At 33.2% G+C, this 15,371-nt stretch overlaps 1 protein-coding gene across 4 annotated transcripts in view; it reads left to right on the top strand.

Annotated features, from left to right (window-relative positions):
• LOC115209811 (tubby-related protein 4-like) overlaps positions 1 to 15,371 on the top strand; it is a 646,703-nt gene that overhangs the window by 563,508 nt on the left and 67,824 nt on the right. For all 4 annotated transcript variants that reach the window (XM_029778367.2, XM_029778365.2, XM_029778366.2 and 1 more), the window contains 2 exons: positions 7,110 to 7,347; positions 13,813 to 14,984. In XM_029778367.2, the coding sequence (XP_029634227.1) occupies positions 7,110 to 7,347; positions 13,813 to 14,984 (1,410 nt within the window). The remainder of the gene's footprint in view (positions 1 to 7,109; positions 7,348 to 13,812; positions 14,985 to 15,371) is intronic.

The following is a 15,371-nucleotide window of genomic DNA, read 5'->3' as shown; positions in this document are numbered from 1 at the left end:
AATATACAACCTAGCACTGATTGAGATTGAGAACAAAACTTTAGCTTTAGGTGGTGACGTAATGATCACTAATAGCCTTCACCCCCGCTGCAAAGCCTAACTCAAATGATCTCCCATTGGAGATTGTTTGGGAAACATCTTACGACATTACTGAACTATCCGCAAATGTACAGATCAATGAGACACTCTTGCTACCTGACCAGAAGCACGCCTATGACACTATCGTTCAGCAAGTCCAGGGTCATAAAGGTGGTGTTTTCTTCCTTAATGCTCCTGGTGGGATAGGCAAAACGTTCATAACTAGACTAATTCTTGCAAAAGTAAGGCTACAAAAGTGCATCACAATAGCTATGGCAACTTCGGGCATAGCTGCTACTCTGCTCCCTTGTGGTAGGACTGCACATTCTATGTTTAAGCTTCCCTTTAACCTTGCAAGTTCACCAACGCCTGTTTGCAACATTTCAAAGACGTCAGACAATGGGCAATTGCTCCCACAATGCTGCCTGATTGTTTGGGATGAATGCACAATGGCTCACAAGGGTGCCCTTGCAGCATTAGATAGAACTTTGCAAGACATAATGGAAAACCACAAACCGATGGTGGGGTGTCACTGTCTTGCTACCTGGGAACTTTAGATAAACCTTGCCAGTGATTCCAAAAAGCACAAGGGCGGATGAAGTAATGGCGTGTCTTAAGTCTTCACCTCTATGAGGTCATGTTGTTACTTTAAAGTTAGAATCGAACATGAGAGCGTGCCTCCATAAGGACCCATTGCCAGAAGATTTTGCGAGGGACATTCTCCTTCTTGGCAATAGTGAAGTTCCAGAAGATGGAAATGAAGATGTTGACATAAGTAACATTTGCACAATAGCCAGTACTATCCAGAGTCTTCAGAACCAGGTCTTCCCAGGCCTAGAAGTCCACAATGGAGATCTAGATTGGTTTTATCCCACTAAAGTTTTGAATTCCTTGGAGCCTTCAGGTATACCTCCACATATTCTTATTCTTAAATAAGATAATATTCTAAAATTGAGAAAACCATGTCACAAATTAGAGATTTCTTGCTTTGCCAAACCTTGGATAACTTTTTGAATGCATCAGAAGTCTTTGTCACTTGCCAGTTCAATTTTCTTTTCCCCACTTTTGCCAACCAACCTATACACACATGGCTGTGCAAGTTTATAGGAGAAAGAGACATAGAAAGAAAAAAAAACGAGTGAGTTCAGTATTCTAAATGAGAATATCCTTCTACTCTGATGTGGTAGTGTTAGTTTCACAGCTAAATTCACATCCAATCACTTGCCAAAGAAGTGCAACTTACAAATATATATTTATATATTCTTTAAAAATTTCAAAGCATACACAAGTTATATACAAGTTAATTTTATTCATATCTAAATCCATACAAACTCTTAAGAAAGCAATTTCTTATTGATAATATAATTTTAAATTGTTTTGAGATGAATGTATTTCTATTAAAAAAAATGTGTCTTACTAAATGAATGTTAGGATAAATGAAAATTTACAAGTGAACATAAAACAGAAAATAGTTTGTGAAATTTCAATTTGAAAGAAACAGTTGTAAGACATTTTGCTAAATAGCAGGTAAGTTGAGTGGTAATGAATGTAAAAATGTTATATAACAAATATACTCTGTGGTAGTGAATTGAAAATGTTATGTAGGCATACATATGTTTTTTATTTGATCTTTATGTTATAGCAGCTTAAAGTAGTTTGAAAGTAACCACAAATGTTGCCAAGAGTAATTTGTCATACAAAGGATTAAAAAATATTTCAAGACATTTTGATAATGTTTGCATGGATGCTTAATACTTCAGAGTGGATCATAAAAGAATTAGTGACATGCTTAGCTAGCTAGAATAACTTAATAAGAGGGGTTCCTCATCTCCTCATTCTCAATTTTTATTGTTTAAATGTCAAAATAGCAGTGAATTTGAATCTATAGAAAATAAAGAGGAGGCTGACATTTTGAGGTTAATTCTTCGACAAATCAAACCTAAAAGAAAAATATCAAAACATCTTTTTCTTCAAAGTTCCTTTGGGGCACAATTCATTTTTTTTTTTTTTTTTTTTTTGTAAAAAGTAAGAAATTGATGCTTTTCTTCTCCCATGTGCACTTGATATTGAGAGTAACCAAAATGTGATAAAATGTTTGAGCGCAACATAGATGCAATTAACTGGATACGTTATTTCTTTTTTTTATCTAGTCTAAAAACTTTCAGTCACTATGCAGCTTGTGTGTGTGTGTGTGAATATTAATTTTTCATGTCTTCATTAACATCATTTGAGTAAACAAAAGTTCTGTAGCTCAACAGTTTTGTCACTTTTGATTAACGAGAATCAGAGAAATGAAAATTACTAACTTGAGATTAAAAGTAAGGATTGACTACACGAAGAGCCTTTGGCTGAAGAAAAACTTCCTCAATGTATTTCTTCCAACACATACTTCAGAAATTGTTTTCTTGAAAGTGTCCAATGTCATCTTTTAGAGTATTATCTTGAAATCATCTTAAGTCTTATCTAAAATATTGATACTGTTAGCTTCTAAATCAAGTTGTATTTTGTTGTTGTTCTTGTTAATAGTGATTTGCTATTGGAGTTGTAAAAGTTTTGAAGTTTGAATCTGTGAAATCAACAAACTCAAAATATATAAATGAAAGATCTAAAAGATATTAATATATGTCAACATTTTTTCTCATTTTTCTTTCTTATTACACCTGTTTTATGTATAAATTAGCTTGCAGTAATTTTCTTTCATATTTGACTTTCTTAATCTTTTGTGAAATGAGGAATCACAGAATAAATCTCTTCAAGCTATTTTTTTTTTTTTTCATGTAAAAAAATATTTAAAATAAATGCAAGTAAAAATGTCGTGCTTGTACCTGCTTAAAATAGTTAAATCTATAAATATGTGAATAAATTATGAGATACTTATAATCTATATAAAATTTCTGTTTCTATCTCATCCTTACCACTAAAGAAAAATGTAAATAGGTGAATACCAATTCACTTTACCTTCAGCAAAATAGCAAATCAACTCATTAATATTCTGTTTGATATTCGAAACTTCTCACAGCATGGATGTTATCAAGCATATTTTAAATAAAAAAAAATTTCTAATTCCATTTTACCATTGATGATTCCCAAAACTCTTATGAAGAACCTGATTATCATATTGACACACATATTAACTAAATTCAGATATAGACCTAGTTTTAAATCAAGAAATTAATCTTAAAGCTAAAAGTCAATCTGTAATTATGAATGTCAAAGATTTTGGAAGGCGAAAAGAAAATATAGGAAAATATTTACTTGTGCAGACATACACCCTCCCACTCCTTCTGTCTGTCTGTTTCTCTTTCTCTCTCTCTCTCTCTCTCTCTCTCTCTCTCTCTCTCTCTCTCTCTCTCTCTCTCTCTCTTCCACTCTCATCTAATAAGCATACAGCAATTCAAATTATAGAAGAAATTTGTAGAGATTTTATAATAAAGTATATATATGTATGCGTGAGAATATATGTGCGTGTGTATGTGTGTATGTGTGTCTGCATCTGTTGTGTGTGTCTGCATGTATTGTGTGTGTGTGCATATATATATGTGTGTGTGTTTGTATGTGTATATATATATGTGTGTGTCTACATGTGGATTGTTGGTGATTTCTTTCCTCTGTCTTCTTTTTCTCTTGGACTTTCCTCTGTCTCTTGTTTCTGAAGAAGAGCTTTGCTCAAAATGTAAAACACCCTTTCTTTCCTTTCCTAAGTGTTTTCTTAATGCTTTGCATGTACCACATCCTCACATTGTTTGTTTTTCTCCATTTTTTTATTAACAATATATATATATATATATATATATATATATATATATATACATATATATCCTTATTTTATGTTTGTTGTCAGTGAAATCTTATAACTTTTTAAATAATACAATGAAAAGAATTGAACTTGTTTCCATGACTGCAAGCACCAAATTGGATGAAATTTAGATGGAATCTCTATTTGAGTTTCTTTGTATTCTTTGCATAGAATTATATCACAGATGAGGTCATTCTGTCAGATTACTAAAACCTCACATACTATATGCTTCAACTGAATGAGAAGCTAACAGGATTACAGCACTATGGTTATGTTCTTCTTTCAGTGTGGCAGAATTAGTAATGTGCCAGAGAAAATGCTTTGCATTGTTAGCTACATTTTCCTTATATTGTAAGTTCAAATACTGCTGGGGTTGACTTTGCCTTTCATCATTCAAGAGTTTGTAAGATAGTACACAAGTACTGGGATTAATATAATCAACAACATTCCTTCCACTAAAAATTTGTGACCATGTGTCAAAGTTAGTCATCATCATCATCATCATCATTCAGTGAGCTGGCAGAATCATTAGCAAACTGGACTGAATGCTTAGTAGCATTATGTCTATCTTTTCTTTCTAAGTTCAAATTCCACCAAAGTTGTATTTGGATTAGTAAAATAAATACCAATCAGGCACTGGGGTCGATATAATCAACTAGCCTCCTCCTCTAAAGTTTCAGGCTTTGTACCTAAATCAGAAAGGATTATTATTCCAAAGCTGTCACAAGCTAATTTGTTTAGTAGAGACATTGTCTTTAGACTTGGTGATAGCAAGTCTCTTCAAATATAAGAATCTTTCTTAAGATTCTTGCAGGGTATATCATTGTACTTCTCTGAAGGTCGAGAATGCAAGTTTCAGTTCTAATATCTTTCAGACTCCTAGATATTAGTTTGGTTGTTGTGGCAAAAGCACTAATTACAGCAGAAATAACTGTTGCTTTAGCTTTCCACAATCTCTTTATCTCACTGGATAGGTCTCAATTTTTTTTCAGTTTCTTTGGTATCCACTCTCATCATATTGTATTGCAAAGTCTGTGATCTTACACTGTTTGTTTCTTTTGTTCTCTATAATCATATCTAGTCTTTAATAGTAAGTTCAATTTTTATGGAGAAGTCCCATAAAAATCCTGTAATCCTTATTTTCTATTACAGCCTCTGGTTTATGTTCATATCACTTTTCCATTATTCTGAAGCCACACACTTTGCTGATATCTCAATGCTGTCATGTATGTGCTTATATTCTTTTTGTGCTAACTTATTGCACTCACTCAAGAGATGATTAGTTTTTTAATCCCTTTTCCTTCAGATTCTACATTTGCTCTCTGAATTTTGTTGATCTTTGTGTTTATGAGATTCATCATAACGACTTGTTCCTGAGTTACTATAATTAGTGTTTCAGTTTCTTGTTTCAGGTTTTCATCCATCAGCCATGGCTAGTATTGTTTACTTCCAGCACCCCCAGTTTGTTGTATGAATTGGCCATGTATTTCAATTTCTTTCCATCTGCTTACTCTATTCATCCTTCTATTCTTGAATTTTTGTTTGTTTCAGTAACATTTTGGACAGTTCTAACCACTGATAGTATTCTTTCTTCACTACACACAACATAATTTTTCAACCCCAGTATCACAGTACTAACAGTGTCTTCTATATTTTGCAATCTTCTGCCTCCATCCATTCTTGTTAGGTAGAGTCCGTTGGTATAACCTTCAGGATGGTCTGCATTGTGCCTTGTGTACAGCTTCCTAGTTCCTCTAATATTTGTATTGCATATTTTCATTGCCTCATTGAGGACACATAGGTCTTGGGTTTGAGCTATGTAAATCTTTCATCATTCCCAAGGTACCTCTTTTATAGGGAACACTTCTATTTTCACTCATCATACTTTGGTTATTTATCTCTATTTTTTGATCTTTCATGGCTGGATAATTTATGCATTTCTTTAAGAAATACATTTTGGTCTATTAGAATTAATACTTCAATTAGGTCCTCAACATTCGTTTTATTACTTTTTCCCCCACTCTTTCTAACTTTCTTAGTTTTTTGCCATTTTATTATTTTTTTCAAACACCATATTTCCATTTTTTATTTCATTCTACTTGTTATTTTCATACCTAGCCAAAGATAAACCTCCCATTCGTTAGGCAGATATGATTCAGAGTCTGGATCACATCTGCCTGACAAACAGGAATATGAAACTCTGAGTAGCAGTTTTTTTGTGATATTTTTGTGATGTTTTTTCAGCTTTAATAATAAAGTATGCATCTCTATATATATATATATCTAGAGTGAGAGATAGACAGACAAGCAGACAGACAAGCAGACAGACAGACAGACAGACAGACAGACAGACAGACAGACAGACAGACAGACAGACAGACAGACAGACAGACAGACAGATAGATAGATAGATAGATGCACACACATATCAAAACAAAGAGGGATTAACAAGGAATAGTAATCCAGGCTTCTTAATCTCTCTGCAGATAAAATACACCAGGTTAACAAAAAAAGTCTTGTGATCTGTATTGTACTCCAGGTAATCTGAGGTTGAAAGCCAAAGTCAAAGTCCATCACCAGTCAAATTTGTAAATCTGTGGTTGCATTACCCAGTTAAGATAGTATGTTTTTACAGAGTGATACATAAAAAAAGCAGAAATAAACAAATGTGTAAAGTAACCCATTATTTCTATTTCACACACACATGCTCCTTGCAAACATATATTAATCCTCTGACACAGGCTCATGGAAGAGCCTCTGTGCAGTCTCTCAAATTGCTACAAATAGCAAGCATATCTACTTCAAATTGCATCTTCCAGTCTTACAAAAAGAATAAACACACTGGCTAATGCCTTCATAAATACACCGTCTCTTAAAAAGGAAAAAACAAAAACATAGTCATGGCTTGAATGCCTTTGAACATTTATCTGCTCCATGGGAGTTGACAACTGAACAACAGCAACACTTACATTTGTTTTCAGTATTAATTTTTTATGGTTTAATTAAAAAAAAACGAAAGAATATTTGAATTTTACTAAATTTTGGTTTCAGTGAAATGGAACTTAGCCCAGCTTGTTTTCCTAGGCTGTTTTAAAATGTTTTCTGATATATGCGTATCTTCTATATTCAATTAATTTCTATTAATTTGCAACTAATCAGTTAAAAATGATACTTATATGACTGCATTAATTATCTCCATTCATGACAAGTTTTGATTCTTTTGTTGTTTTTCCAGAATAACCGCCTTGTACAGGTTTCATCAAATATCTGGGGTACAAAATTTGGAATTTTGGGTGTGGCCCACTCATTGCCTGAAGACTTGGGTCAAGTGCTCTATAAAACCAGTTTACTACATCTTCAACCAAGACAAATGACTGTCACGGTGACAGAGCTTCTTGGAGATACACAAGCTTTATCACGCGACCCTAACTTCACTCCTGCTGGGTGTGGTGAGGAAGATGAAGATGGACCCTGTGAGTTATAGTTTTAATTTTTCACCTTTTTTTCATGACCCTAGGGAAAAGTTTAATGACTTTAACATTATGTACTAATTTGTTAAACATGGCAAATTTTATTTATATATTTATTCTGCTTGGAAATTTAAACCAAGACCTGTAGAAGCCAGTTTACTTCATTATTGACTGAAATGTTATGGTAATATCATGTCACTAATTACCTAGTAACATATGCAACATCAATTTGTTTTGTTTTTTTTTCTGCTGAAGCAAATTTTTCTATGATTGATTATATAAATAATTATGGTTCTGCATTTCCTGGTAACCTGTCTCCACTTCATTGGACAAACTCAAATTTTGTGGCCATTAGTCTGTTGAATATCACCTATTATTTTGTACTGTTGTCTTCACAGCTAAATGTAGGCTCCAGCCATTTTTGTTGACATTTGTTGCATCATCTTTCCTGCTATTCAACCAATTGTTGCATTGACAACTTATCTGTAGTATAAGATTACTGGGATGTGCTTCTAGCTGTATTGTTTCAAACTATCAAGCATATATATGTATGTGCAAACACATACATACACACATGTATATATATATATATATATATATATATATATATATATGTATATACGCATGTGCACACTCACACATACATGCGCACGCACACAAGTAAAATCACAAAACAGATGTAGCTATTGTTGTGAACAATTCTTCTAGCATGAGTTGAATACAAGTCTGAATTTAGCTATTGCTAACATGGTATTTTTCAATCAGAATAATAAGCTTAATGCTAACACTGCTACCTTCATAGCACTAGAGTTATGAGGTCATATTTGACTGTAATGTACACATAATATTATACATGTCATAAAATTACAACCATGGCATCCCATATAAACAGAAGAACAAAACAAATAAAACTAATATTATGTCTATATCTGGTTTACTGTTGCTGATTCAGTTTGAACAGACAGCTAATCTATTTGTAAAAAATTAATGACAACAACTAAACAAATTCTACATAAATATATTAATAAATCTTTATTAATGACAACTTTCATTGCTTCCTTTTTCACATTAACCATGGCTCTACCTTTTTCAAACTACCCCCTCTCACCCTTCTTCTCGTTAGATGTTACACTCAGTATCAGCTACTATAACTTTCTATTTCTCATTAGCCATCACTCTCATTCTTTTGTGTGGTTTGCTTCTTACCCACCTTTCCATTCACTAACTACTTCTCTTGTTTGTGCTTCATTTTTCCCTCTCTCACTTTAGTTATAAACATGCTTCTTGCACAATCTTCAACTTTCTCACTGCTTCATCTCTCCTTCGGTCTCTTTTGCAAGCTATTATCTTTTCTTTTTTTTTTTTCTTTCTTTTTTCATACACATCCTCAAACAGAGAGGCAAAACTGATTTTATAATATTGCAAATGATAACATTTAAAATCTCTTCCAGTAATATAATCCTGGATTACTTCTCTTCCAATATCATTGCTTAAATATACATTTTCATCATCTCAATAGAATAACAGTATCAATTCTTTTACTGTTCAAGGATATATCTCTTCAAAGATATTAGATTACTTGTTAAAAATACAGTTAACCAGAAAGGAATCTATAAATGAATAACAATTTGAGAATTAAATTAAATTTGAATTTATTTAGTAGAACTGTATGTAAATTAAATGTATTAATTTTTGTATGGAGAAATGAAGCAAATGGAAAAAACAAGAAAATATTACAAGTAATCAAGAAAAATTATCAAATATAATAGCTTTCAAAAACAATGATAATATTCATCTAACAAAGTTTATAATCCTTTAAAGAATATTCAACTTTGATATCATGAAATTGTTTCAAATTTATTCAGTCATAAAATCTTTATCCTTTCTCAAAATTGATTATTGATTTTGATATTTTGTTCTTTGAATTCAAGATTAGACTCAAAAGCTTCATATTGCTTTGGTTCTGTAAACTTTAGGTAAAAAATATTTGTTACAAAAGCTTAGTCATTTATATGATAGAATCTTTTGAATTCTTCTTTGATCATCATCAGCAGTGAAACAAACAATAATTCTCTTATGTAATCTGCTGCCTTATAAACTGGTTTGAAAATGTCAGTATTGTTATGAAGAAAATAATGTCTTTGAATTGGTAAGGTTTTCATACTGTTTACCAAAAAGAGAAGCTAGTTTTAGTTCAGAAGATATTTTCTTTAGCTTTTTGTACTCAAAGAATGTTGCTTCAAAGTATCATAAAATAAGATGACTAAGAAAAAAAAATGCTTGTTGCTTGTAGAGATCAAGCATGCAGGAACATTATTATCTGAATAATACATATAACTTTCAACTCTTTGCCTGATAGTGCTTCTTGAAATCTGTATTTATTTGCATATCCAGACATTTTATTAAATGGCTTCTAGTAACAAACAAAATAAAAATCCCCCACAAGATAAAAGTTGGACATTTATTATATAACCATATTCAACTAAAAAATCATCATCACCACTTCACAGAGTGTACTAGGTGCATTTTACCATGACACTAACTCTGAAGATGTTATAATGCCTTTAGCAAGACTAAATTATGTTGTCTCTGTTCATTTACCATCCACTTTAGAGTGCTGGGTATGTTTTATGCTCCTGCATTAAAAAAAGTTGTCTTGTTTTTGTAAGACTAGAATGTTGTTTACATTTTCTCTTCACTGTTCATTCAAGTTGAGTAGGTCCAAGAGGGTGGATAGCAGAGTGATGATTAAGAACCTTGGCAAAAGAATAAAAGAAGAGAGTGTGGGTGTGAGCAATTTAGAGAAACACAGGAATAAGAATGACAGAATAGTAGGAGAGGGAGTAATGGAAGGGAGAGTATGATAGGCAGCTACTTGTTGATTTTTGGTAAAGAGATTGAATAAAAAAGCACTATGAAGAAAAATCATTATGAACAACATTATGAGAGAAGAAGGAGTGATAGGTAAGAAAATGTGGTGAAGAAGGGGAGAAATGAAAGTGATATGTGTCAATAAACAGTAATAGGAGGAAGAAATATATAAAGGAGTGAAGAATTAGAGGATGAAAATATAAATGGCTGATAATAAGAGAAAATGGTATGACAGAAAGCAAGAAAGACAGGTAATTGTACGAGAGAGGTGTGAGTGACAGTGAACCTTGGCATGTAGAAAAGAGGATGTTCACTAGCAGTGAAGAACACTGATGGCTGGGGGTTCTGCATATGAACAGATCTGATACCATCCTTTATTACAGATGCTGTGATGATAGAACAATGATAGAGTGATAAAGAGTGGTTATAGAGTCTGGTATAAATCCAATGCTGCCTCTAATTACTTAAGTAAAATAGAAGAGTGAAGAAGAAAGTGGGTGAGTGGAAGATGAGAGAGTAATCAAGGTGGAGTGTAGTAGATGAAATGTCAACAGGAATATAATAGATGAAAAACCCAGATGTTGATATTTTGCATCTAAACCACAATATCTATTTTGTCATAATAGCAAGTGTGCAGATTTCCTATTACAGTTCTTTATCTTTGGTGAGATTTATCATCTTGAGATCTGCCTTTGCCACTTTGTCCCATGTATTCCTGGATCTCCCTCTCCCACAGCTGCAAGATTACAGCACTTCTTTACACTTCTTGAGCATACCAGCACTGTCTTCTCTTTTCACACTGCATATGATTTCAGAGAAATCATGCTTTTCTCTCACTTCATTTGTGCTCCACCTTTTAAAAAAACTGATATACACATTCAGTAGAGCATGCTTACTTCATAATTTTGCAAATCTTCCATATTCAAGGTACTCTCTTCTCTGTAACTACTTTGTATACAAGCATCATACAATCTGTCTTTCACTCTGAGAGAGAAACCTTTTTTTACTTGCAAAAGTAATATTTCCTTAACTTTTTCCATTCTGTTCTTACTCAAGCTTCTATGCTTTCAGAAAACCCATATTCACTTCTAATTTGGCCACCTAAGTAATAAAAGCAATCAGCTACTTCTGGGGAATCTTCCGAGCATTTCATGTATAATCTTCGGCCACCTGATTCTTTGCATCTATCACATACAAAGACTACCTTTTCCACCAACCTGTTATCACTACATTCCTTGTGCTTCCATACTTAACACTGGATACATCAAATAGAATGGCTACATCTTTTCTGCATACTAAGCATAGCCTTGCCTTGATGAAAGAAAGATTCTAAATTTTTTCCAACCTGCTAATACTTTGGTCTATGTTAAGTTTATTCTGAGGTTCCTCAATTCTAGATTTTGTTTCCATATCTGGAATTACTTCTCTAAATCTTCCACAGATTCATCTATAAGAATTAGTTCATCTGTATACAGAAGTCCCCATGGACAGCTAGTCTTGAACTCCTCTGCGAAAACAGTTATAAAATACTATAAGTTGTTCTATTTAACATTGAAACAGTTTGTTAAAAATAAATATTTTTAAAAGAAGTTTTTGAAGATTATTATATATTCAATTTTTTAAAATTTTACACCTGAAATTATCGTTAAAATGATGATGATTGAAAAGTACAGCTGTCACTTTCATGCAAGTGTAACCTTAAAGCATGTACCATGCTTTCATGAATTGTTTTAGGTGCCTATGTAGCTATGAGTAAGCATGGACTATTTCTTAGCTCTCCCAGTGGAAAATCAAAAATGTGACAGCTGGAGGAGAGAGAGCTGCACTAACAGTCAACTGGTACTCATTTTCAGCTGAGTACAGTGGAGTAACATAAAATGATGTGCCTTACTCAAAGACACAAAGTGCTGCTTGAAATTGAACCCATGACATTTTAATCATAAGCAAAGCAGAAACATATCATTAATCTTGTGTATCACAATGTGAATTTTCCATACTGCTTTGAAGTCAACACTTCATTTTTATTGAAATCATTTAAATTCATTAATATTACATGAATCTGAAGCTTAGTTCTTATCTATAGCAATATATTGTTGGTAAACAAAAAATAAAGCAACGGTCAAATGATCAGAAACACAAATTTTAAGCAGTTTTATCTCATATTCCCCAACACACAACTCAAAATAACACTCAGAGTGTATTAACAGAAAGCTGAATAAAATATTTTGATTTCTGAGAATAACCTAATCCATTTTCTGCCAGTGCTATGAGACAGTGAATGGTGTTAGATTGAGATAAACATTTATAAATACTGAGTAACTTATCGATTTGAGTTAGCATCAATTAATGAACACTTATCTGAAAGGGCCATTTTTATTAGAAAACATTGATCAACAAATCTTACTGTTATCTGTATGATACTTTCCAAATAAATTCCAGAGTTCTATCTTAAAGTGTTGCCTTACCGAATATAATTTTACAGGCTAAATGTATTTCTGCTCTTTTTCACGGATATCTTAAACTATTAAAAAAGTAAGACACTCAACATATCTTACAGCATACATAACTGTTTATTAAATAGTGGATAATGAACTAAAAGATTTGAAAAAATACAGATCTAATCTGAATGAGTTTGAACATGATCTATCTTAGTGGTGTAATATTTGTTTTCTGTGTTTTAATACTGTTATAGGATTCATAGTGTTTTAATTATGTCTTAGCTGTGTGGACATATCTGCAGTGTGCCTTGGTAATGTAAACAAACACTCACTATAAATATGCCTGCAGTATTTTAGCTGTGTAATCATGGTCGTAGTGTGTTCTAGTAGTATAAATATGTCTAATCTATCATAGCATTATGAAAGTGTTATGCTTTAGCAGTGTAAACCTTTGTGCAGCATGTCTTAGTATTGTAAACGTGTGTGTAATCTGCCTTGGTACTGTTGATGTCTAGTGTATCTAAACAATGTAAAGATGTCTGAAGTGGGGTTTTTTTGTTTTTGTTTTTTTGTGGTGGCAGTGGGATCAGTGTAATCATGTCTATAGTATGTCTTGACAGTGTAAACACATTTAGTGTGCCTTAGCAATGGAAGCAGCCTGCAGTGTATCTCAGTAAGCATTTTAGAAGTGTGTCCCAGTGGCATAAAGAAATGGTTAAGAAATTTGCTTCATAATTATGTTATCCTGGATTTGATTTCACTGTGTGACATCTTGAACTAGTGTCTTTTACGATAGCCTTAGATAGACCAAGTGATATTGGGTAAAAAGGAACTGTTTGAAAGCTCATTGGATGAAGTGTATCTGTACTTCAAAGTAGTAGCTTTTTCATAATCTGTTAAATTAATTCTTCCTTAGAATTAAAGACACGTGTCTGTGAAATACTCAATTTACATATGAAGATCCATTTACAACATGTCTTAGCAGTCCAATATATCTGTAATGTGTCTTTGTAATGTTACTATGCCTATAGTGTGCTAAAAACTAAATGTATAAAAATTCTCAGAATACAATATAATTGAATCAAAAATAATTTTCTGCTTTCTTAAGTTAAGAGTTATTTTTTAAGTAATTTTAACATTTGTTTTTTTATTGTTTTAGGGCTTGAAATTGTCAGTGTTGTTGGTGGAGCCACAGTACCAGATGTTAGCATCATTCCAGAATCTTCTATTGATCCTAACTCAAGGATAGCTGCACACTATCCAATGGAACCATTTGGAACAAATTCTATAGGTAATCATATTGAATCTCCAATTATTATTGACCGGGAAAGCTTAGCAGCAAAATCTTCTGAAGGACCAAATTTCACAGGTTTTCCTGCCAATAAAACCAACCAACTCCAACCTGCTAAAATCTCTCAGGTGAGCATGAATCCACGTGATATACACTTTGAGACAGCAAATAACTGTATAGTGAACTCTAACAGCAGTGATGGAGTAATATCAAAAGATGGTTATCAATGTTTAGGAGCAAGACCAAAAGTTCCTACTAATGCAAACCCACCTAAAATTACACTGGATACAGGGCAACAGAGCCTTGTACTCAGTGAAGGTTCTAAACAACCAAAAACTGAATTAGAAGAAATTTTACGAACTGACATGTCTGATGATATGCCACGCTGGGCTGATCCAGCACGTCAGAGTCTTAGGTACATTGATGATGAGGGTGGTGATAACTCTGAGCTGCCATTAGAAGCAAACACTATTCAGGACTGTAGCCAATTAGTCCCTGTTACTGCCAGAGAAAACCAACCTCGTTTGTATTTTGCTCATCAGGACTCCCTCCCAGACAGTGACACTTTAGAAAAACCATCCCCGTTTGCTCATTATTACCGAACAAGCATAGACTCAACTACTACTGAAGATGATAGTGCATCAGAAAGTACATGCAGCCCCCATCATTCCCCAATCAAAAGAACTCTTAAAAAGCATGGTTCAGTTGATACAGGAATCAATATTTTATCAGATTCAGTAAAAGAATCAACTCTAAATCGAGGACTATCAAGCCAAGAAATCAAACAGAGCGCTTCTCTGCCTTCATCACCTGTTCGTCGAAGTCCAAAGATGGACACACCTACACGAAGACTAAGAGAGGAAGTGTTACGTGGTAAAAGCAAACATTATAGCCCAGTTTTAGGCAAAAAACAGCATCGTTACTTGAGGCTATTAGACAGCTCTGAAGAAGATCTGTCCTGCAGTGCTGATGAAAATGCAAAAGTCATTCACAGTTTCAAAGATCTAGAATCATTCCAAAAAGCACAACTTCGGCAAAAGGTAAACCTATGCTTTTATTTAATTACATTTAATTGTAGTTTAAGTTTTTTGTTTTAAATTTCATGTGCATTTATTTGACTTTTTTTAAAATCTGTAGCAGTATTTTTTTTCATGCTGAAGTTGACTTCTGTTGTATCATAATATAAACATCTTTGAATAATATACATCTATTGAGCATGTGTGCAAAAAATTTGTTGACAGACAATTCACCAACAGACAATTCCCACATGGTCTCAAACTCAACATGTAGGCCTACATCAAGTGCCTGGAGGAGGTTGTGCTACCCTGAGTCAAGAGGGTGGCTGCTGGAACACCCTAAGTCTGGCAACAGAACTCTGCACCATACCATACAACTGTCCTGTCTGTAAGTTGTCTGTCAGCCAACTG

This window comes from Octopus sinensis, linkage group LG3 (assembly GCF_006345805.1).
Source record: "Octopus sinensis linkage group LG3, ASM634580v1, whole genome shotgun sequence".
NCBI lineage: Eukaryota > Metazoa > Mollusca > Cephalopoda > Octopoda > Octopodidae > Octopus > Octopus sinensis.
This window is presented reverse-complemented; position numbering and strand designations above follow the sequence as displayed.